The 24,088-nt window shown below is 54.0% G+C and overlaps 1 protein-coding gene across 1 annotated transcript in view; it reads right to left on the bottom strand.

The window, feature by feature from the left end:
- PLXND1 (plexin D1) overlaps nt 1-6,594 on the bottom strand; it is a 66,716-nt gene extending 60,122 nt beyond the window's left edge. Inside the window, exon 1 of the mRNA XM_058031938.1 lies at nt 5,245-6,594. Coding sequence (XP_057887921.1) covers nt 5,245-6,594 — 1,350 coding nt within the window. The remainder of the gene's footprint in view (nt 1-5,244) is intronic.
- Between the last annotated feature and the right edge of the window lie 17,494 nt (nt 6,595-24,088).

The raw sequence follows: 24,088 nt of genomic DNA, 5'->3' as shown, positions 1-24,088 counted from the left end.
AGCAGCATGCCTGTGAGCCCCTGTCCGCCGAGGGATGGCAAACACTTGGCCTGCCCAGCCAGCAGCCCTGGGCCCCCAGAGCAGGCAGGCACTGTGCCACCATCAGGAGCCAGTTTCTGTTCCCTAAAGCAGCACAACTTCCCATTTCCAGGCACAGAAACTTTTGCCACTTTGACCGAATTTCCCTTTGCAATCTGGGATCTGTTTGAGCTTGAGATGCAAAGCAGGGATGAGCCCTGGGGCCCCCAGGAAAGCATTCCCACCACCCACCTTCAGCTCGGGGCACCGACCTGCTTGGCACGGAGCACAGGGGCCGCGCCAGCCCTGGCACGGGAGAGCCCCGGGCACTGGCAGCCCACGGGGCTGAGCCTGCCCTCGCAGCAAGGATGGTGCTCGCACAGCTCCTGAGAGCACGCTCACTGCAGCAGCAGGCTGCTCTTCCCCGTGAATGCCCAAGGAAAGCCAACAACAGCTGACCACAGCTCACCAGCACCAGGCGAGGGGCAGAGCAGGCAGACAGGGCTCCGCGCTGGCTCCAAGGCCTGGCAAAGCCCACACTGGGGCTCACCCCTCTGTCAGGGCACCCCGGGTCCCACGGCCCCTCCAGGGGTCCCAGCTGAGCCCTCAGCCCTGGCAGGGCACTGAGGGACGCCCACTCCCCATGTGCAATGCCACGTCCCAGAGCACAACAGGTGATGGTGACAGCCATGGTACAGCTCTACAAACCTGGGCAGTGACACCTTGGGGAGCTGCCAGCAACTCTAAACTGCCTGCACTGCAAAACACAGAAATTAGGCTTCTACAAGAACTCCTGCCTCATTTTTAATGAAGAAATTAAGTGTAAATTCCCAGTTTCCTTTCTGTGGCTAATCCTCTGGATTTATTTGAGTAGATGTAGGGTTAGAGCACATTTAGTTTCATGTTTGGAATTTCTAAATTAGTATAAACCAGCACTTCAAAGTAACTCAGCTCCTATAAAACTCAATCCCATGGAGATGCCACAGTAGATTTGGACAGTAAGTAGATGCTTTGTCATATTCCCACGTGTATATGAGATTTTTTTCTTTGGGAACATTTTCTGACTGGTTTTAAACCACATTTCCATGCCCAGGCACATATATATACAGAGATTGTTTATATAGTCTACCCAAGGAGTTCATTTTGTTTAACAACCCATTATAGTACAGCTCACTGGTGAGTATCTCATCATTACACCCCCAAACACAGTGTTCAGTGACCATGCAGGATCTGACACAAAGCCACAAGAGCCAGAAACTTGAGAATTAATGCTGAAACATTTCATTATCCCATGCCACTATGCCTATGGTTTTCAGCAGAGGAAATAAACTGGATTTTCAGCCTTTTTTGAGTTGCAGGCCCCAAAATATTTCCCAAGAGAGATGTAGCTCCCTGGCCAGCAAATCTAGGCCTAATGAATATATCTGCTTTCTGTACCTCTCCAGGAGATTTTAGGAGACCGTGGGGCTCATGCAGAACCCACAGAAGACACTGAGTTTGGTGCAGCTGTGAGCATGGGATGGGGTTTCCAGTGCAGCTTTTCCTCAAATGAGCTGGTTCATCACAGCAAAATGCGCACACAAAGGTGCCTGAGCGTATCCCCAGCCAAGATACCCACTGAGAGATGGAGCAGGGGCAAGAGGACCCTGTGGGGGCTCTGCTGCCCTGGGACGTGGCTGGGATGCAGTGTGACCAGAGGAGCAGCCAGGCAGACCTGGGGGATGCTCCCGGGATGTCCCACTGCTCTGGAGCCAGCCACAAGCTGGGGATGGGCTCTTGCCTGCTTTGCTTGCTTATGAAACGTCTGTGTGGGATGTCTTGAGCGCCCCACAGCTGTGTCACACTCCAGCCGTGTTGCGCAGCCAGCATAGCCTTCAAACCCACTGGGCCATGATCCTCCCGGGGTAGAACAGCTCAAACAGGAGCTATAAACCCACGCAGTGTCCCAAGAATTTGATAAGCTCTGTCAGCACACTGCTGTAAATGCTGTTAAGGCAGTTTGCTCCAGAGCTCCTACTCCTCTTCCCTTCTGGGGGCTCGAGTCCAAATTCCACACGGGCTTTGAGTGGGCAAAACACCACAGTGATTCCATGCAAGTATTCCAATTTAGCTGCATTTGACACAAAATTCATTATAAAAACTATTTCTGTTGAGGGGAAGCAATCCTGGAGCTCACCCACTCACTGTCGGTGCAAGAAGCCAACCAACCTAAATCCTTCCCTCACACATCCTCCTTCTCCTGCGCTGCCACTGTGAATTCATCTCCTCAGTTAGTGACTTTTCAGCAACCCTCATTGAGAAGAACCAACAGCCCCCACTCCTGACCTAGACCATCCTCCTCTGCACATTTTCTCCTCGTCTGACACAAAGCTGTTAAGCATGTGCTTAATTGCAAGTAAGCATTTGCACGGAAGACAGGGGCTGTTCCCAGGCCAAGCTGGCGGCTCCCCGTCCCCAGCCTGGGGCACGCAGGGCAGCAGGGCAGCTGGCAGGCCCACCTGCCCCACGCACCCTGCCAGCCCTCCGTGTGGCCAATCCCACGTGGCCAAAACGGGAGCCAAGCAAGCGGCTGCCGCCACGTCCACCTGCACAGGGACAAAGGCCCTCGTTGTGTGGCGGCCCCGCCGAGCCTCCAGCACAGCCGTGCCCCGCTGCAGGCCGCAAGGAGCAGACTGCCGCGGCACCGGCGGGCACGGCGAGTGCCCACTCCCAAACCCCGCACGCTGGGCGAGCTGCAGCTCCCTGGCTGAGCCAAAGCAAGCGCTGCTGGAGAGGAGCATTCAATTAGACTGGAGAGCACACACGGGGTCAATGATTTTCCTTTCACACTGCATTACACCTAACAGCCCATGGTCCAGACTTCTAACAACTGACTACTTCAGCTGAACACACGCTTGGAATGAATCAGGCCAATATCAGGGCTTTTTCCTTCCAAAAGGAGATTTAGATCCAAGCATTTGGTCCTCAGGAAGCGCTAACGAGTCACATTTAGTAATACCGGAGCCCCTATCAGTGATGCACAGGGATGCAATGGGAAAACTGGAAACCCACTAACAGATACTGATCTGCTCTGCCAGACCAGCTGCTGCTTTAATACATTTTCCTGCTGCCTTTCCATGTCTGGGACACAAAACGCATTGGTGGAAACTGATGTTAGGTTTTTACAGCACAAAGAAACACCCTATTACAACTCTTCTCTTGACACTGCCGCTCTGGGACTTGAAAATAAAAACAGCCGGTTGTTAACTTGTTGGCAATTCTAACAATTAAGGAAAAGGCAAGGAAAAAAAAAATAAAATAAAGGCTCTCCTGACTAGCAGGATGGCTTCCCAGCAGGCTTGATCAGCGGTTTTAGAGGAATACGCTTCAAATAAATGGGAAGTGTAGAAATATTAAGCATGAACGAATATTAACGTTATGCTTCATTTATATCCTGCTGTACTTGACATCAAAGGATCTCAAAGCAGCTTTACAAATGCAATCTGACGCTACATGAGTTGGGTTTCTGAATAACAATAAATACAGGAGTACGTGGGAAACTGAGGTACCTCGGGTTCAATGACTGGTTCAAGGCCAGTGACAGAGCAGCAATGTCAGCTGGTACAAGAACCCAATCTCCCCATCCATCTTATATCATCACTGGTCTTACTGCTGTCTCCACATGAACAAGTTTTCTTGCAGCCTGCTCTTGCCACGGTTGCAAACAGAGGTTCCCACTGACTCCCAATGGCTTGGCAGTGCTCAGTTATTTTAGCTCATTCCCCTGATCCTCATATCCTGTTGCTCATCCCTTCAAGAACACAGCACCCTTCTCAGCTTTTATGGCACCAGTGACAACAGGCTCCTGGTCGCCCTCCCTGCCTACCCAGGTACCCTACTTGGAAGAGGAAGGTGCTACCAGGAACACACATTACAGTGGATCGGTGTGACAAGCCAGGACCAAAGATGGAGTGAAATCTCATCTGTGCGTAGTCTCCCTTGAGTCACTCATTAACTAGCTGTCTAAATACCTTACTGGATACAGCACTTGGTACTTTCAACATCAGCAGCCTGATGATAGTCATGATTATTTTCTTTACTGAACAGAAGCTAGAAAACACTGTACCTCCACAGCAGTCCTGGAGTCCAGGGGAAGCTCAAGGGTGATGGGTGCTGCTGCCACTGTGTTTCACTTTTGACCAGGCCGTTCGTTCACTTCCCAAGCGCCTCGAGCAGCCCCAGCCCCGATGGTGCTGCCTGACCCGCCCTGGCACAGACAGCTCAGTCCCGCCCGGGCTCGGGGCTGCTCCGCCGGGACGCTGAGCATCAGCACAGCCAACAACCACTACGGGTGCCTTCACACCCTGTAAATAGGATTCCTGACTCCCAGCGAGTCCTCTGAAAGCCGTGACCATGCCAAGATGTCAGGACTGAGCTCCCAGTGCTTAACACACCCAGTCTTTGTGGAATTAGCACCAGCTACTAGATTTGTTGGCTGTCAGGCAGCTTGTACTTTGCCACCAGGGAAAAACCGTTCAACTTTGCTAGAGTAGGTCTATGAACCAAGTGCATTAAGACTACATATTTTACCACAGAGTGGAGATGCCACACTAAACACTCCGGTTACCATGGGAAACCTTTCTCTCTTTGCCACTGGCATTGCACAGGGAAGCCCAAGCCCAAATGCTCTATCTCGCCTCTGAAATCAAACAGATGTTTTCACAATCTTTGATGGAGCCGAGCTGTGCACTCATCCCAGAGGAAGGGAAAAATGCAGCGTTAAACCAGCCTTTTCCCTCTCTTTTTTTCCAAGCATCGTACATTTTTAGTGAAAAGGGAAACAGGCGACTCTGTCTCGCGCTAACATTTACGGCCACTCGGTAACAAATTGTGACAATGGCAAACTTCTGCCACGAACGCGGGGAGCCAAGGGTGGCTGTGTGCCGCCCCTGGCAGGGCTGTGCGCCGCGGGACGGGACGCGGGGCTGGCGATGCCCACGGACATGCGGGGCACCCAGGTTAGGGGAACGATTCGGTCCCGAGCAGGCGGGAGGGTCTCCGGGGACAGCAGGGAGGGCAGCGGGCTGTGAGGCTCAGCCGCCCGCCCGGGGCAAGCAGGAGATGCGCTCCAGCTCGGGAGAGGTGGCGACAGCAGCGGCCACGGGACGGGACACGATGGGGCCGCTGCCCTCCGCCGCCGCCGCGTCCCGCGCCCCTCGCCCCGCAGGAGCCCGCCGCCCGCCGTACCTGTATATTTCTCTTCTCGCAGGCCGGGCCGGTGCCCTGCACCACGCTGTCCAGCACGGTAACCATGCCGGCGGCCGGGCTGACGAGGCAGGAGTTGCGGGCGGCCCGGATCGTCTCCTCGATCTCGGCGAAGCGGAAGACGCAGAGCGCGGACTGCGGCCGCCCCCGGCCGCCGCCGGCCCCGGCCCGCTCGAAGACGCCGAAGAGCAGTTCCTCGGGGGGCGGCGGGGCCGGGGCCGGGCCGCGAGGAGCGGCGGGGCTGCGCCAAGCTGCCCGCGCCGGGAAGACGGAGACGAGGCGGGTGAAGGCGTCGGCGGCGCCGCCGCAGCGCAGCCCCAGCTGGATGTAGGACTCGGTCAGCTTCTTGGTCTCGCCGCTGCCGTTGAGGGTGGCCTCGGCCGGCTCGCCCAGGCAGATGCGGGCCAGCAGGCTGTGCGCCGGGCTCTCCTTGTCGCCCGCGTTGGCCTCGCTGTTGAGCGCCAGGTAGGCGTACGGGCGGCGGGCGGGCGGCGTGGCCCCGTGCTGCAAGAAGGCGCGGACGAAGCTGAGCTTGTGCCGCGCCTTGTCGCCCGCCTTGATCTTGAGGATGTTGTCGTCGGAAGGGTTGATGTCGAAGGTGAAGAGCTTGGCCAGGTCGCCGCGGGCGTTGAGGGCACGGATAGCGATCTCGGGCGTGTTCTCGAAGCGGTGGTCCTCCAGGCTGTTGTTGCGGGGGAAGAAGGGGCTGCCGAAGCCAGTGTAGGTGGCGGCCACCAGCAGCCGCGCCCCGCCGCCGCCGCCGCGGCGCAGCACCAGCCCCACGGTGGAGGCGTTGGGGTGGTTGGCCGCGACGTTCAGCATGCTTGGGAAGACAGCGACCGAGTCGCTGCCGCTCGGCGGGAACCGCACGGCCACTGCCGAGATGTTTGCCATGCTGCGCAGCTGGCAGAGGCCCTGGTAGATGGAGCCGCAGACGACAAGGACGCCCTGCTCCGGGTCGGGCTGCAGGATCTTGTTGTAGTTGTTGGTGAGCACCCTGGGGTGCTCGCAGGAGGCCTGCGGCAGCTGCGGTGCGTGGCACAGCGGGCTGTCCAGCACCGGCCCCACCGCCGCCTCCGCCTCCAGTGCCAGCTCGCCCCCCGACAGCTGGAACAGCCGGTTGACGGCCGCCAGGTAAACGCGGGAGCCGGGGCCGTCCAGCGCAAAGTTGTTGGTGAGGGTGGGCGAGAGGAACTTGCGCTGCACCTCCAGGCCGGCGGCTCGGCCGGGCAGTAGCAGCGGCAGCAGCGGCAGCAGCAGCGGCAGCAGCGCGGGGGGCCGCGGCTCAGCGCCCGCCGCCGGGGCCGGGGCCGGGAGCGGAGCCGGAGCCATCCCGCCGCCGCGCCGCACAGTGCATGTGCCCGTCGCCGGGCGCGGGAGGGGCGGGCGCGGGGCCGCTTCCTGCGGAGGCAGCGCCCGCCGCCGAGCGACGCCCGCGGGAAGTGGCGGCCGCGGCGGGGGGCGGCGGGGGGCGGCGGGGCGCGCGGCCGCGCCCCCTCCCTGCCCCCGCCCTCCGCCCGCCCCCGCGCCCGCCCCCGCACCGGCGCTCACCGCGTCCCGGTGCCGCGGGGCCGTCATGTGCGTGCGCGAAGTTAGCGATGTCTGCCGCGCCGCCGACTGGGCGGCACCGAGCGGCGCCGGGGGGCTCCGGACAGGGCTGCTCCGGGCTGTCCCCCTCCTCTCCTCTGCCTCCTCCGCGTTTTCGAGCAGGACAGGCCGGCGGGGAAGGGGCGGGGGAAGAAGGACTTTTCCCAGCTGCGGAGCAGCACGGCGGGCCGGAACAGCCCTCCCCCGGAGCCCCCTCGCAACCCACGCATCCCCCCGCAGCCCAACACCCGCTCTCTCGCTCCCCGGGGACCGGGCGGGGGGCGAGGCCCCACCCCTGCAGCGGCTCTGCCCGCCCGCCTCGTCAAAAGCGGAGCGCAGACCGGCCCGCGCTTCTCCTCCGCCCTCCAACGGGCGCCGCTTTAACAAGACCCAACGTGGTTTCCCAAATTACACTCTGGGATGATGTAGGGAACAGCCCCTAAAGCACCAGCCCCTCCCGTGGGATCGCTCCACCTGAGCGGGTTCACTCCTGCTGCCTTCCTCCCCGTCTGCAGGTGTGTCAGTGACCCCTCGTCGCGAGGGGACACGTCCGAGACGGAGGAGCGCTCCTGGGCAAGGCTGTACGGAGAGCCGGGGTCCGTCCCGGGATGGGGCCACGCATCCTGCAGCAGATACCTTACCCATGTATCTCACGTCCCTGCAGGCTTCATGAACCAGCCTTGAGCAATTAGCCAGCCCATTACCCAGCTGGCCTCCTGCCACAGTATCGTGACATAGGGCACAGCCATAGGTCGCCCAGGGTCTTGAATCCCTGGACAACACAGCCCAGTCCCCGTGCAGGAGGGGACGCGGGTGTGCTGCAGCGCACGGCAAACAGCAAGGTCATGGCATGCTCAGCGCTATGTGCATGCTTCAGGCTGAAGCATTGGCGGAGCTGACAGGCAAGAGGAGTGGCTGTGGGCTGTGGGTACAGCATCCTTGCCTCCAGCCCGGGTTTCCACCAGGAGCAGAGACCTGGCTGGAGGACAGTCAGCGCTGGGTCTCGCGGTGCAGCTGCGGCTGCTGTGTCACATAACGGCGAGGGTCGAGCACGGAGGCATCGCACCATCCACAAACAGCCAGCAGCCTTTAAAACAAGGGTGGGAAATGGAGGCTGGTGTTTGGTCACAGCTGCCTGGAAATGCTGCCCAGGCGAGCCCTGGAGAGCTGTCCTCCCTCTCCCTCTCTCCCCGGCTGTGCCTTAGTCCCCTGCCCATTCTTGTGGCATGGAACTTCAGTTATACAAAACATGTTAGCGAGGCTGATGGGGATTCTGTTCTGGAGAGAAAAATCCTCTGTTGTTGTCTAATCTCATTTCTACACCTGCCAATTTTCCTTTCCCCTTCCTGTCTCCTCACCCTCTTCAGAGCACTAATTAATACACAACTGCCTTGGCCATGCCATGTCCACTGAAAATCTGCATTGAATTAAATGCTGTGCTTTCTTCCTATCTAACTCATTGTCTCTGCTAATCATATCCTTAATTAAGAATTATTAGCTGTTTTTAAATGTGGGACTCCCAGTTGTTAGTGGCTTTTTTTTCTTAAACTACAAGTTAGCAATTTTTAAATGTGATCATGTCTTTAATTGCATAGAAATAAACCCACATGATCCCAAACCCTTAATCTGCCTATTTTAGGATTTCTTATGGCTGCTTACACTGATAGCAGAGCATCTTCCATGTGAAATCAGCCTTTTAAGGCATATCAAATTACGTTCCAGATTACAGTGAATTAAAAAAAAATAGGCCAAAGAACATTGAAAAATGTGTGACTTACCCAAAGGTATCCAGTATTGGCTCTGTCAGAAAAAATTCCCCAGGAACTCTGACTCCTATTGCCTTTGCCAAGCATTTGTCTACACTGATACAATTAAAGACAAAATATTTGTGGTATTGAAGCATTATTTGACAAAGATTTTATTGCTATTGTTGTTGTTAGGAAACAATTTTCTGGTAAGATGCTTTGAGGGGAATATTTTCCAGAAATGATTTCCCACCCCTATTATCTGGGCTGTTATAAGCTCCAGTGAGTATTTCAGGATAATGCTCCTAATGGAGTAGTAGAGGTTTTTAAATCTCTCATACACAGATCTCACCGTTATTTTTTGTTCAGGAAGAGAAAAAGGTCAAAATTAAACCACAAGCCTCTTGCCATAGAGCATCACCCCCTGAAAAAAAAAAAAACCAAAACCCTTCCTCTTTGACGCCTGTGCAGTTTTGAGGATACCAACCTCTCAGCTGGGGCAGGGGGAGAGGGGCTGTGCACACAAGAACTCAAAACTGCTTTAATTATTGATAAATATATTTACACAACAACACTTTCCCTTTAGGGGAAACATGAGTTACTCATGCAATTACTCAGGTTATATTGAGTATATTGATTGACTCAACGCTGTCAAGCCCCTGGATTTCATCCCTTTAATACAGGTGCATAAACACCTGTTTATTTGGCAGGGGTTATCTGTGCAGTGCCCTGTGGGTTTGGGAAGGACGTGCACCCTCGCAGCCAGGGGTGGCCGGGTTTGCTCAGCAGCCCTTGGCCCAGCACCAGCAGCGCAGGGCAGGGCAGGGCAGAGGTGCTGCTCACAGGGCAGGCACGCAGGACCACCAGGACCTCTGTGCCTGGGGTGACAGGGACCCCGGGGCCCTGGGAGTAGAGCAGGTGCTCCGTGCCTTTGTGTCTGACACCGAGCGCAGGGGAAGGCCCGGTGAGGCAGCACGTGCTGGCACACGGGGCGGCTGCCCCTGCTCTGCCCCACATGGCATGCAGAGAGAAGCCTGGGCTCAGCCACCGCAGAAGGCTGCAGGGACCGTGGCACAGGAGCTGCCACCCCAGAGCTGCTGTGGGAGAGCCCCGGCAGCACAGTGCATCAGGAGGTGCTCTGACTCACGCAGCCAGTCCCCCTTTTCTCATTTCCTTTGCTCCCTGCCCCTGGGTGCAATTTGGGTCTCTGTGATTCCAGAGCAGGTTGGCAGTCAACCACAAGGTGAATTCACAAACACTTACAGACAATTTTTGAATCTCTTCAGTCACTTGCTTTCCATCTCAAAAACCTATACTGATGGAAATTGCATCAGAGCAAGGGTCCAGTCCTTGTCTTCTCCCCATCCTGCCAGAGGCCATGAGTGGTTATCCTACAGAAGAAGGTAACAGGTAGGAGAAAGTGGAGTGGTCCCCTTGGTCTCCACTATCCCAGCCCAGAGATGGCCAGAACAAGGCTGTCCCCAGAGCAGCATTTCTGAACAAAGAGCCATTCACCAGGGAAACACAAGGCGAGATGAGGAGGAGCCAAGAAGCACTTGGACACAGAGAAAGCGTTGCCTGAATTAGAGCTGTTCCCCGATCACCACAATTCCCAGATTCTCTCCAGCCATGCCTGTTACCCTGCCCTGATGCTCTCAGTTGTTAGTCTCCTGAATCACCAGGCTGCAGACATCAGCAAGTGCTCACTCAGGTACTTCGGGGCACTCAGAAATAACAGTGGGCTTGGAAATAGACTTATTAGCAATCCTCAGTGTATTTTTGGATAAGCGTGGACGGAGACCCCATTTTATTGTTACTAATCTGCATTGCAGGAACTGCTCATGGATGTGGCCAGAGTGTCATTCCTGTTTTTACCAATGATTTAGCACGCTGGGAGTCTGCTAGGTGTTTGGCAGAAAGACCAAGGCAAGGTCACTTCCCAGCGTCCTTTAATCCAACACCCGCTCCGGTGCGGTGCCGGGCTCCGCTGCAGACGGCTGTGACAGCAGCTGCAGGGGCACAGCATCTCTGCTGCCACCGTGCTGCTGGCCTCCAGCCCTGCCGAGGAAGGCTGAGAGGGATTTATGGGCACCTCAGCCACTTTCTGAGTAAAACCAGCCTTTTCTTCCTTGAGCCTCTTTGTTTTCAAAGATGAGCCTTTCCCAGTGTAATATAGAGCCTTGCTCTCCTCAGAATGTGTAATGCAGTCATAACCTTGTCTGCAGCATGCAGCCAGCTGACGTGTTCACCATGAGGGATTTGCCTCCTGAGAGAAGCTGTGCAGACAGAGATTGTGAGCACAAAAAGGTTTCTTTCTGGGTTAATGACAGATTTGGTGATGGTGAAAGTTCACACACACAATAATGCCAGGACTTTCTGGACCAGGAGGCTTATCACAAGGCAATAAAGATGTGCCTTTGGTAGCTTGTGCTGGCTTTGACCTGAGCCCTGTGGGTGGACAGAAGGTCTTTCACCACTTGGACCCTCATTGGATGCAAGAGTAGCAGGTTTCCCAGATTTCCCCAGACCTTCTTGGTGGCCTGTTGCTTTTATTTTCCTTAGAGGCTTAGGCAGGACTCAGCACTCACTTATCCCATTCACACTGGTCAGGGCTGGAGATGTGGCTCATGAGTTCAAATGCAGCTCCAGGTGAAGCACAGTCCCCTCCACTCCAGTTACGCTGGCAGTCTCTGCTCCATGCGTGTCTCTTGTGAACACAGGCATCACAGGCAGGCAGGGGTGCGGGTGGGCACGGCAGAGTAGGGCCCTGGCTCCAGCTGGCACCAGCCTTAGAGGGTTTCTGTGAGTAGCAATGGTGTTGACACTGTTTTGCCTGGGCTGGCCCAGCAGGGGCTTGTTGAGCCCCCCAGAGCTGCAGGGCCCTGCTCACAGATTATGGCCCAACGGATTGTGGCCCATCCAGGCCCCACCGCGCCGGGCCTGCGTGTCCTGACCACCGCCAGCCACTGAGGGGGCAGGACTTGGCTCCCCGCAGAGGAAACAAATTCCACATAAGGCAGAGCATCCCTTCATGGGAATCCCAGCAGAGGCCAATGCTGATTGCTCAAAACAAAGCTCTGCTGCCCTGGGAGGGAGCCTGACTCCTAGCCCAGGGTTCACACATGGAGGCCCCAGCTGACCCATACAGCAAAGCCCAGCAACAACAACCAGCAAGGCTGATCCTACCAGCTTTGTTCAAACATTCTCCACCAAAGCCTGCAGGAAGTTTTCTTTATGAAGTCAGGCAGGATCGTGCTGCATGCTCTGCAATATGCTAACTTCCCCGTGAGCAGTTGCTCAATACGTGTTTAAGTAGACAGGCCACCACTACTCACTAACCAAAACAAATGGGAAAAGGGGAAAGCTTACAACACAACAATTGCTTTCAATTAGAGCATATATCTATTGCCAAAATATGTCAGTGGGATTTGACAGACTACATTTTTAACTGTGTACTACTGAAGAACAGGCTGCACTAAAATGCAGCCTAAACTAAACAGGAATTTAATCCCCTTCCCTTCCTCCCCACAGCATAATCATCAGCCTGCAAATATATTATTACAACCCATAGTACCCTTGTTAATTTCAACCAATTTGACTTACCTCAGTGGCTTCACTGTTATTCTCTCCCATGTTCACTGAGCTTATTGAGCCTTCAGTGTTGATGCTCATTTTGTGCTTTGAAGGGAAAGGGTTAAATGTGGTTAATTGTAAATTTATTGTTTGTTTTGCATGGCTTAATACAACCCTAAGCATTTTGGTTAACATTTCATGTCGCTTTAAAAGATATACTGTTTTGCACTGAGCTAGCTTGTATGCTTTTGGATACGTTGTATGCAGACAGTGTGATCTCGCTGTCAACATTTCCCTGGTGACCCCAACAGTTTTAAAGGCTTCCACATTGCTTAGATACAGGAAACACATTCATTAATCTTACAGATAAGTCAAAAGTCACACACACAGACACGTGTATAAAAACTACCTGTGTCCACATACACATTTAAAGCGTTGGCAAGCCCCACGCTGGACTTGGTTGCATTTTGAATTTTCAGGACAGAAGGAGAGTTCTCAGACAGTTCCAGTTCAGCTTGCAAAGATGTGGTCCCCGCACCATCCACATGTTTCTGTACACAGATATGTATTTGTGTTTGAATTCATCACAAATTCAAGAACGTAAAATTCATTATGTTAGAAGTGTGCTGGTAGAAACAGTCACATGAATCCTTACACACTTGAAACCAGTTTTTTATACAGATATCCCAGTGCAATGGGCACCCAAAGTGTTTTACCCACAGTGAATGTCACGCTGAAACTAAGCAGAAGTAGTGGTAAAGCAAAGGGAGATGAAGCAACCTCAGCTAATATGCCTGAGGAGAGTGGAAAAGGCAAACAAACTACCTAAGTAGTAAAAATGACCTTCTAACACTGTTTTAAAATATAAACACCACACAGTTAGAGACTGGGGTACTTTTATCACTTGAATGCCAGCTCAGCTGTCCCATCTGTCTAAGCAGTAGTGCTTTAGTGCTTGTGCTATTTCACATCTATGTATTACCCTGTACAGTGTATTTCAGGAGTCATGGGTGTCCCTGGTGCTCCTTTTCTCAGCCTAGTCTGCTCCACAAGGGGTAGAAGGACTCATACAAATCACTCTGCAATCCTACCGAACTCTGTGCAAGTGAGTCTTCTCACACAGGGTGCAGAATGATTTCTCCAGTGTATGAAATGACCCATCAGCCCTGCAAAGGCTGGGCAGCAGCAGCAACCCTTTGCTTCGTGGTGCTTGTCTGGAGAGCAGTGATGAGTTCTAGTAGGCAACAAGGACTGACGAGCTGCAGGTGCTGCACTGCAGGTGACAGCCTGGGTGCTGAGCTCCTCTGCCTCTCCAGATGAGGTGTGCATTGGCAGGATTTGTTCACCGAAAGCTGGCAGGAGGCAAATCCTGTGACACACCATCAGGTCAGATTTGGGCTCTGTCAGCTTTTGTCTCCTCCAAGAGCCAAACCGGGCATCCCCACCTCCTGCAATCACCAGCACAAGCTCCAGCCAGGGCAGGACTGGGCTCAGTCTCCCTCTCACTCTGTGGGCTCAGCCCCAGCCCAGGGCTGTTTAACTTCTCCCTGGTAAATGCCAGCCAGGAATCTGTCAGGGGTCACAATGGGAAAACATGCATTTCACTGGGTGCCTTTAGGATGAAATATGGGATCGTTCTCCTCCCTAAGAATAGTTCTTTCAGGCTAGGCAGCTAAATATCAAAGATTCGTTCACAAAGAGAGAGCCACTGGCATACAGGAATTAGCTGAAAGGCTTGGGTCAGTTCCTGGAGAAGGGGTATGAGCAGCACCAGAGCCATCACAGCCTCTCCCCTGCAACCCATGCAGAGCTGCCCAAGATGGACAGATTTCTGTATCCTGGAATCTGACCTCCTAATCTTCTCATCTCCCTCTTGGTGTTCTCCACCCATGTTCCTCTTCTAAGTGATGTTTTTTAAGCCTAGGATTTAAAAAAACCCAGCAAAACTTACCTCCAATTTCAATCAAATCTGTCAATCCGTCACCTTGCTCATTGCAGCCTTGCTTAGCAGCGTTTAGACTTCCTTGTGCAGCACTCACAAAGCAGTCTGGGGAGCATTCTCCAAGATCTGGCACACATGGAGGCACTTTCTAGCTCACAAACGACCCCACTGATTTTATCAAGCTCTTTGCTAAGCAGTTCTGTAACCACCACTGGCAGGCACACAGAGCACGGCCCAGAGCAAACTGCATCTTTGTTCTAGCTTGTTCCTGGGACTGAAAAACGGTGTGCATATGGTTCCCAACACCTCTGACTGTTCTGGGGCTCTCAGTCAGACACCCACGTGAGTCAAGCACCAATTCTGCTCTGCAAAACTTGAATCACAGTAGTAGGTCCTGGCCTTGCTCCTCTCTCACTTGCAGAGCAAGCATGGCAGCTAGAGTGCGGGATCTGGCCATGGGGCTGTTCAGATGCAGAAGGTTGAATAAATATTAGTGGTTAAACTAGTAGTTAACCCACCAGTTGAAATAACCAATAAATTATCTGTTTTTCTCGCAGTTGATGCAAATGAGAGTTGATTGTAAACATCTCATGCCTAAATTATACCTTAGAGAATCCCAGTGACACAGTTGGCCTTGCCTGAATTATTTCAATGCCAACAAGGCAGACAAATGAGTGTAATTGTCCAACTCCTTTGACTTGCTGGCTTTCGTCCTGCTTGGAAACTCTTGCAGCTGGGCATTAATGCAAGTTTTTGAACGTAAATGCACCTCTGCTCCAGCTCTGGCACTATTAACAAAGCTGTTCTCCTTTCATTCTTTTTAAGATAGAAAGAAGTGGGGTTGTTTTAAAATGAGAAGACCTATTTGTGGTCGTTATTTCAAAAGAATATTACACTCCAGCTCCAGAATGACCACTAAGAAACTGGTAGCCAACACTTTTGTTACTGTGCTGGGTCTCACACTTAATCAGATACAGATCTAACAGCTCAGATCCCATGCAAGAGATGGGGAACAATAGCATGTAAAAATTCATCAGTTTCCATGTGCCACTTTACTTGTCACATGAAACTTTGCATCTGTTTCATCCTAAGACCTAATCAGACCAGTTCCTGGCTGGAGCTTTTTTGTTCCAAAATTGGACCAAAAAAAAAAAGTACTAATGTCTACTTCCTCCCTAAGAGGCCAACTCTTCCTTCCTTTCATGAGTGCATCCTCCACACAGTCTTTGGAGGAAGGGGGGAGGGAAGCACCAGAGGAGCCAAGAGAAGAGTGAATGGATTCAGGAAATACAAAGAAACCGAGGAAGCTGATCCTTTGGGCAGCAGTAGATGTGGATGGCACGTCTGAATGCCTGCTGCACACAGGCGGGCGGGCACAGCAGCCTTCAGCACAGGTAGCACAAGTAGCACAGGTGCACAGGTAGCACAGGTGCACGTGTAGCACGAGGGCACAGGTGCACAGGTAGCACAGGTAGCACGAGTAGCACAGGTAGCACGGGTAGCACAGGTAGCACGGGTAGCACAGGTGCACAGGTAGCAGAGGTTGCACGGGTAGCACAGATAGCACGGGTTGCACGGGTAGCACAGGTGTGCCGTGCTGCGGCAGGAGCCGCCCCGGTGCCGCACGCAGCTCCCGTCTGTTGTGGGGTGGTTTTTCCCAATTCCCATCCGTGCTGCCGAGAGCCGGGCTCTGCTCGCTCCAGCAGCAGGTCTGTGGCTGGTGGGGGAGCCAGAATCTGGAAGAAGGAAAACTCTCGATGGCAGCTCCACCAGCTCCTTCTCACATATGCTGTTTACCAGGATGCAGCTCGCTGCTGCGAGGAGCTGCCTGCTGCAAGGCCACATTGACAAACAGCTCGCTGGCCAGAGCTCAGGGCTTGGCTGGCTGCACGGCCAGGGCGAGATGGAGCTCCTTGCTCAGCCTGAGGTTGCCAGGTGCCCCCAGAGCCGCGCACCTGGCTGTACCGCGGCCACACGGGTCCCTGGCTCAGGGCACACCTGCCGAGGGGAGCACTGGAAAAGGCATTTGGATTGCACCTTCGCACTTGCTGCCCCTCTCTAGGGAGCAGCCCTCTCTCAAGATGGCTAATGGTACCACTCTATTCAAGAAAATAAGTAATTTAATTTCAGGAGATCTTATTGTGAGTTTAAAGCTAAAACAGACAACCAAACACTTTTCTGATTTGAGAAAGGAAGAGATCAGGGCATTCATTTTACAGCATCATAATGTGGGACCCTTTCCACTTAAGAAAAACAAATCTCTGTCTCCTTATCTTTGCTGCAGATTCATTGACTAATGAATTCTTACCAGCTGTAACATTCATCTGCATTTCTAAAATTCAACCTTGTAAAAGCCTACTTGCCCACAGTGAGTAATTATTTTGGTGGGTGAATAATTTGTCTCCATAGAGGGCTTATGTTTGGTTTATGCTTTTGCTGCTCAGGATAACATGCAGTGGGAATCTAGATGTTTTGTACAATTCTGTACTTTACCTAAGTGTTGAGGGAACTCAGTCAGGAGTGGGTAATTTCATTTTTATTGTCCTTAACAGCAACTGAATAAGTAAATACCAAATAAAGGAAAAAATCAAATTATTATCTGAGTCTTTGATTTTTCTCAGAATTATCCAAATAAAGAATGCAGGAGACAATGGCATGGCCAGGATGGGAAATTTTCATGGCAGATTTTCAGGTGCTTCCTAAAATGTTTTCCATTAAGTGTCCCCAGAGGTCCAGTATTTGTGTAATTATCTGAAGAAAGAGTTCTTGACATTTTTTTCCTTCTTTGGTTTCCTTCATCTAATGGCTCCTTAAGGCTCTGCAACTCACATTTTTCTTTACAGAACACCAGAAACAATATCCCTTATTTTCACACTTCAGAGAGGAGACAAAAGAGACCTTTTGGCAAAATGTCAGATGGTGTGACTGATAACATCCCCCATCATTACAGACTATGACTTGTGGCCACCTTCGACTCAGAAGTGAAAACAAAACCCATACATTTGATATTGGCCACTTCTCTCCATCTTATTAATTTAGGACTAGTCATTAGCTGGTGGAGAGGGAAAATAATTTCCATCAAGAACCCGGAGGGGGGGATAGAAGAGGAGGGTAGCATCTGACATTCCCCCTCTCCTCCCTCCCCGCTTTCCAGCATTTTCCCTCCAGAGATGCTGGTGTGAAACCAGCTCACATGACAAATTAAAGTGATTCATAACCCAGCTGCAGTCCCTGCTGACAAGCCCCACTGCAGAGCAATCATGCAGATTTTATGCACCCAGAGCCCAGCGAAGGGCCTGGGTCATGGCACTCGCCACACTTCAGAGCAGTCTGACACAACTTGGCTGAATTCATCCACAGCACGTGAAGGCCAAATGGCTTTCTCTTGACAGCAGTTAATAAAGTGGTTTTAGAAGGGATATTTTCTCTGCTAAATTAAATTTTCAAGACACCATCCTGCATCTTCAGCCCTTATCTTTTTGTCTGGATTTTTTTTTTTTGGCACTCCTGTCAGTCTTTAAACACAGAAGCAGGGATTACACAGATAAGCCTGCAGCATGGTTCATTCTGGCAGTGGCTTATTAATCACAGTTAATTTACTCGGGGATCCATAAGCTGGACAATTCAGCTGTGATTCTCTTGTCACCAGAATAAAGTTAGAAGCAGCTCAGGGCCCATTTCAGAGGTGGAGCTGCAGCCCCAGGTAGGCTCCATGGCAAGTGGAGCAGGGCAGCAAATCCCTCCCATGTGGAGCAGCACTGGTGCCCCACACAGGCAGAGCCAAGGCCCGGGGCCACCCTCAGGAGCAAAAGCAGATGGGTGCATTAACCACACACTGCTGAGTAACAGAGACCTGGCTGTCCCACAGGGTGAGCAGCAGCCACCAGAGGCACAGGAGAGAAAGTGCTGGTGCCCTGACCCTTAGGGCATGATTGTGCAAAGACTGAGGCCTGGCCAGACCTGCTAGTTTCAGTTTTATCCAATATGGGATACTGGTGCTTCTGCTCAGACCACAGGAAGGTCTAAACTGTGGGGAACACCTTGTCTGGACCTCAATCATCCAGGTCATGCTGACTGTGTGATGGTTGCTCTGGGAAAACCCCTCAGAAAGAGAAATTTGGAAGTGTTTCCACTGATGCCTCTGATGAGGGAGAAAAGCTGCAGCAAAAATACAGAGCAGGAAAATGAGGGATTTCAAAATAATGACCTAGGCTGATTTCAACTCAGAAGTAGACGGAAGGAATGGAGCTGGGATCCGCTCCCATCAGATGGAAATAAATTGGACTATTTCCCAGACAGATTGGCCCCAGCTGGGAAAGAGAAAGAAGGCAAAGAGGGAAGATGGTTCAAGTAGGAAAACAGAAGCTCCCATATATTGGGCATTTTCAAGAAAGTCAGATTAGATATATTATCAAATCAACAGGATTAGATTCAGCTGGCAGTATCCTGGGAGCCAGGAGACAAAGCTTGTCAAAGCTGATAGTGATTCAAGGTGGACAAGCAACAAGGCTTTGTGATTTTTATTTTTTTCTGACCATGACAAAAACTGATCTGCCCCTCACAGGACAGAGGAAATGCACTGGAGGAGGGCAGGTGCTCTAACATCTCTCCCACCTCGCCAAGAGACCTTAGGCAATACCATCAGGGATCTTGTAACTTCACCTTCCTACACCTGGCTGGAGGAGGACTGGCCTCCCAGGCTGCTTGGCAGGAACCCTGAGTATTAATTAACACATTCTTAGACAGAGTTCCAAGCCTGTTTTAGAAGCTTACTTGATTAAGATCTTCAGCCCTCCACAGAACCTCCCCTGAAAGGACAGGGATGGATTGTCATGATCTAGATCTTGTGACAACTACCGGCACAGTCAGAAATTCTCTGGGGTTCCGGATGCTCCAGAAAAAACAAACCCAAACCAAACCTGGGCAAGAGCCCACAATCTGAAAGCCAACAACAAACAAAACCAACTCAATCAGTGATTAGCGTTGGCTCACTGCTGCTCAGGAGGCCATGGGGGGAACAGTGATTAGGGGAGCCTGAACCTCAGCCTGTGTCAGTGACCTGACGAGTTACTGACGCTGCTTGTGCTGAAGGCAAGAGAGCAAAGTACAGCAGCCCCTGCTTTGCCAGCCTCCAGGATGGGAACAGGAGGACATCCTTCAGCATTCCCAATGCCACAGCGGTGGGAAAGGAAGCGAGTCAGGGCTAGAGCAGGCTAACAGAGAAGCAAAACCAGCACCCTTAAAAACCATGATCTGGTCTCAGACAGGAGGGATGGCCACAGGCAGTGGCCACAGGAAGCACGGCAAGAAAAGCCCAGCCAGTTCCTGCTCTGTTCTGCCTCCTTTCCCTCCCCAAAGCCTGCACCAGACCTCCCACCTCTGGGAGCAAACAGGAGCTCGTCCAGTGGGGCCTTGAAGTGCTGCTGCCAGCGGAGCCAGCAGTGAGTCTTAGGGCCCCCACTGGCCATCAGAATTTCCTGTTGCTCAGTCCATGCCTGCAGCCTGGATGTGGCCTGGTGTCACTGCGGGGAGGCACTTGGGGCACCAGCACTGTCCACCCCACTCCTGCACTGGCTCTCTGAGCTGCTGGTGGCTGACACAGCACTGGGGCTGCTGGCTCCCTGACTGTGCAGGGGTACCCTGGACTGACCTCGTCCCACTCTGTCCCCAGTCTCAGTGCAGGGAGATGCCTCGGCAAGGGGAAACCCCTGTGTGATGCCTCTGGGTCTGAGTGGTTTAGCCAGGAGGATCATTACAGTTCTGGCTGGCCCTGGCTGTCTCTTGGCCTGTGACCTTTCCCAGTGCCTTCATCTCAGAGGGAGGCAGTGGTCTTCCAGCAGCTGAGGCTCAGCATTGCCCTGAGAAGATCTGCAGGGACATGCTCCAAGGGGAACCCTAAAAATAGAAGGCAGCAGAGTGTGGGCCATCTCTGCCAGGTGCCACAGCCACAGCAGCATGAGGTGTGAGCCAAGCCATCTCGGAGGGGCTTCACCCACCCACTGTCCCCTGGAAGCTGGTTGTCATGTGAGCAGCCCTTCAGCACCTCTGTAATGAGCTTGGGCTTGATGCCTGCAATGATTCTGCTCCAACAATCACCCCAGGGCAGTACCGGGTCAGGTCTCTGGGGTGCAGGCCCCTGCTGCCTTGCTGCTGCTGCTTTGGGCACTGGTGAGCCCTGCACCAGAGCAGAAATTCGGCATCAGGGAAAGAAAACTGAGCATGATTAAATACAAGCCCCTTGTAACCCAGATAGTAGCAATCCATCCACTCCACTGCCATTATCACACCTGCTCACTGGTACCGCCGTGTGTAAAGCACGTTTAGGTCAGCCTAGCAAGGGCGATAATCCTGACCAGCCCTGCCTCGCACGTGTTTCTGCGTCTGACCGGGGCTCCAGGCAGGGTCAGCTTCGCTGCTGCTCTGCACACCCCTGGGCTCACCAGCCCTGCAGGGCAGCCGGCTCGGGGCTGTCCCGGTGTCCCGGTGTACCGGCCCTGCAGGGCAGCCGGCTCGGGGCTGTCCCGGTGTCCCGGCCCTGCAGGGCAGCCGGCTCGGGGCTCCGGGGCTGTCCCGGTGCACCAGCCCTGCAGGGCAGCCGGCTCGGGGCTGTCCCGGTGTCCCGGTGTACCGGCCCTGCAGGGCAGCCGGCTCGGGGCTCCCTGCGAGCCCCCGCGGCAGGAGCGGCTTCGCCGGGGCCGCGGTGCCGGAGCCCCCGGCCCGCCCGCCCCGCCGGGGCCCTGCAGCGCCCAGCCCCGGGCCCAGGCTCGGCTCTGCTGTGCGGACAGCCCGCCCTGGGGCTGAGCTTCCCCCGCACAAGGACCTGACACGCCGTCTCCCTCACCTTTTACATTCCTTGAATTCTTGCACGGGGTTCCACCAGCAGCTCCCACAACTGTCCATACACCAGAGCAAAAAAAAAAACATTACCTTGGACAGCAGAACACCCAACTTCATTCTGTTGATGGGGAGAGGGGGAAGGATTTCAGCAGCTCAATTAAAAGCCCTTTCCCAGACCAGTCCCTGCATTTCCCAACTCACAGTTGTGCCCTGGCCCCACAGCCCTCGCTTCACAGCCTCCCCATTTTCAGATGAGGCCACGCCTTGCCCCCAGTAATTAATGATGTAGGTAACACCTGGAAAAAGGTGCAGCTCTTGGCAACTTCTAGAAGGGGGATGTGGCAGAAGGATGACGGGCATTTTGCTAATAGGAGGGAACACCTTCAGGCTGAAAATCTGCAGGTTTATCTTGCCCCGGGGCCACAGGCAGCTTGTGCTTGCCAGTTCTGTTTGCTCTACCATGCGCCTGCTGAGCTGGCCTGTCTGCCACCTCCAGCCCCCATCACTCTGCAGTCCTGCCACTGCAGGGGTCCCTCCTTCCCAGCCCGTGTCAGGAAATGGGGAATTTATCAATGTAGCCACTGTTGCTAGGTTCTCTCTGTCCTGTTCTCGAAGAACCTCAAAATTTCACATGATTTTTCAATTTCATTTTCTCTTAGGAAGCTACCATGTATCCAAGAAAAAGTTGCTTTGTGAGTTCTGTAGGTGGGGACGCCACTCCGATAGAGCAGAGCTGAGGCTGGTGCTTGGGGAGCCTTGATCAGCATGGTTTCCCCTTTGTTTCTGGGACAAGCCAGCAAATAGGACAGCACGTTTTCTGGGAGCCAGAGGAGACACCAAGGCTCTAGAGCCAGAACTGTGAGCAAAGACATCACGAATGGGAGCAGGAATGGGAACAGAGGAGGCAGCAGCAGGAGATCAGGTCTGAGTGCTCAGCAGAGCTGCAGTGGATGAAGCAGGGAGGAGCTTGTCAGCAGATCTTTGTAGACTCCAGCCCCACTTTGAGGAGAAGAGAGGAAAGGTCTAGATCAGACAAATGACTGATTTGCACTGTAATCACAGACCCAGCCATGCTTAACAACAGAAGCAGAGCATTCAGCCTTATGTGACTGCGGGTTTGAGGGCTGTCAAGCATGTCCCATGAACAATTACCCCTCAGAATGGCTCCCTTCAGAGCAGGGAGCACGAGGCATTGCAGATCTGCAGCCTGTGTCTGCCTATTCCCTTTCCAGGTGGGACACGGAGCCGAGCGCAGGCCTGGTGCCCTGTCCGGGATCGGGAGAGGGCCTGCAAAGCCTGAGCAGGGACAGAGAGGCTCTTCCCCATCCGAGCCAACACGAAACAGGACTGCACCCGAGCAGTAATAACCACTGAGTTACTGCCGTAATGATGCTGAACCATGGGGGAGAGGGGTCCTGCCCAGCAGAACCAGCACAGGTGTGCTGCTGCAGCGGCTGCCCGTGGCCCTGCGGTGGAGCGGCCGGGACATTTGCATGGCAAGGCCGTTTGTGCATCCGGGATGCCCCGGAGCCCGGGATAGCCTCGGCGAGGTGTTTGTATGACCGAGCAGGTCCGGGGCTGCACGTACCCCCGCGCTGCACAGCGCTGCTCCGGGACGCGGCAGCGCTGACCCAGCAGTCAGCGGCGGAGCCGGGGCGCTCCGGCAGTGCCTGCAAGCCGGCGGGCTGGGTTGTGCCAGCTGCCCCGCTGCCGGTGCCCGTTCCCATGTCCTCTGCGCACCGTCCCGCCGATGCCGGGTGCAGCCCGGCCCCGCGGGGTGCAGGGGCACGGCGGCCAAGCCGCAGCCCCCGCGGCCCCCGGGCCCGGCCGCTGCCCGAGGGCTCCGCCCGCGCTGCCGGACGTGGCCGCCAGGGGTCGCCTGAGACCGCGGGCGCGCGCGCGTGCAGTGCCAGGCATCGCCGCCAGGCGGCCTCAGAGCCGAGGGGATCGCGAGTCCCCTCAGGGCGCGGCGGGACCCGCGCGGGTCACTCGGGCCGGAGCCTTCGAAGCCTTCAGGGCCCCTCCGTTAACTCCGAGACCAAAAGGGTTCCCATCAGCCGCTCCAGATCCCGTCCCTGTAACTTCGCGGCAGCAGTGCCCCAGGCACCCCCTGGCCCGGCTCTGAGCACTCGGGGTAGCGAAGACTTGGCCTCGCCTGGGCCAGTCTGGTCGCGCCCAGCAACAACCGGCCTTCGCCAGCTGGGAAAGCAATGGACGGGACAGATGGAATGCCAGCTGATACCTACCTGCCAGTCTGTTTCCAGAGGTGGAGGGAAATGCCGATGTGCTCAATGGAGGTGGAGAGCTGATCTGAAAAAAGTGAACCATCTTTCAATGAAACATTTTTGGACGAACATAACCCAAGTTCTTGAGCAGTGTGGGACAGGACTGTTTTACCCATGCCAAGGGTCACAACTGCTTCAAGACGTGTGAGACAACAATCACAAGGGTGGAGGGATGTTGCTTCCTTGAGGATGTTTTCTGCTGAGGAGTGCTCCATCAGTGAAATGTCACCTGCTTCCTCATTCAGTCCCTGTTCTCTTCTCAGGATCCTTTGCCCAGGTAAGCAGGATGGGATATTTGTAAAATATCTCGTTTCGTTCTCAGGGTGTGTCTGAGACAAGTATGAGCCATGCTGTCACAGCTCCTTCCCAGAGCAAACCAAGCAGCTGCCTCCCCCTCAGTGTGCTCACCTGTGTCAGCACCATCCCCTTCAGGGAATGCTCAGCAGAGCCGAGGAGGAACGGGGCTGGCTTGGCCCAGAGCTCCTGTTCACCCTCAGGGAATGGGGAGGCACCTCGCTGATGTGCAGATGTGTCAGTAGTGCCAGAAGCAGGTGGAATTGAGGAGCTGACTGACCAGATAGCGCAATGTGCTGTCACACTCTTCTCTATCCTGGCCAGACGGGCTCTCAGGCATCCTCCTCCCTGGAGGTCACAATCAGGATTAGGCGTTCTTCAAACAATGATTTGGAGCCAGAGGTGTCCTCAGGCTGTTGCAACAGAGGTCTGATAGGTGACCCCAATCTGAAAACACTGTTTTATGTGTAGTGGAGGAACTTTTGAATGCCTTCAGACCTCTTGGTTCTAAGTCAAGGAGACTATCAGCTGAAAGCAGGCAGGACTACAGGAACAGCTGCACT

Source organism: Melospiza georgiana, chromosome 11, assembly GCF_028018845.1.
Source record: "Melospiza georgiana isolate bMelGeo1 chromosome 11, bMelGeo1.pri, whole genome shotgun sequence".
NCBI classification, from domain to species: domain Eukaryota; kingdom Metazoa; phylum Chordata; class Aves; order Passeriformes; family Passerellidae; genus Melospiza; species Melospiza georgiana.
Note: the sequence above shows the minus strand (reverse complement) of the source record. Positions and strands in the feature narration are given on the sequence as shown.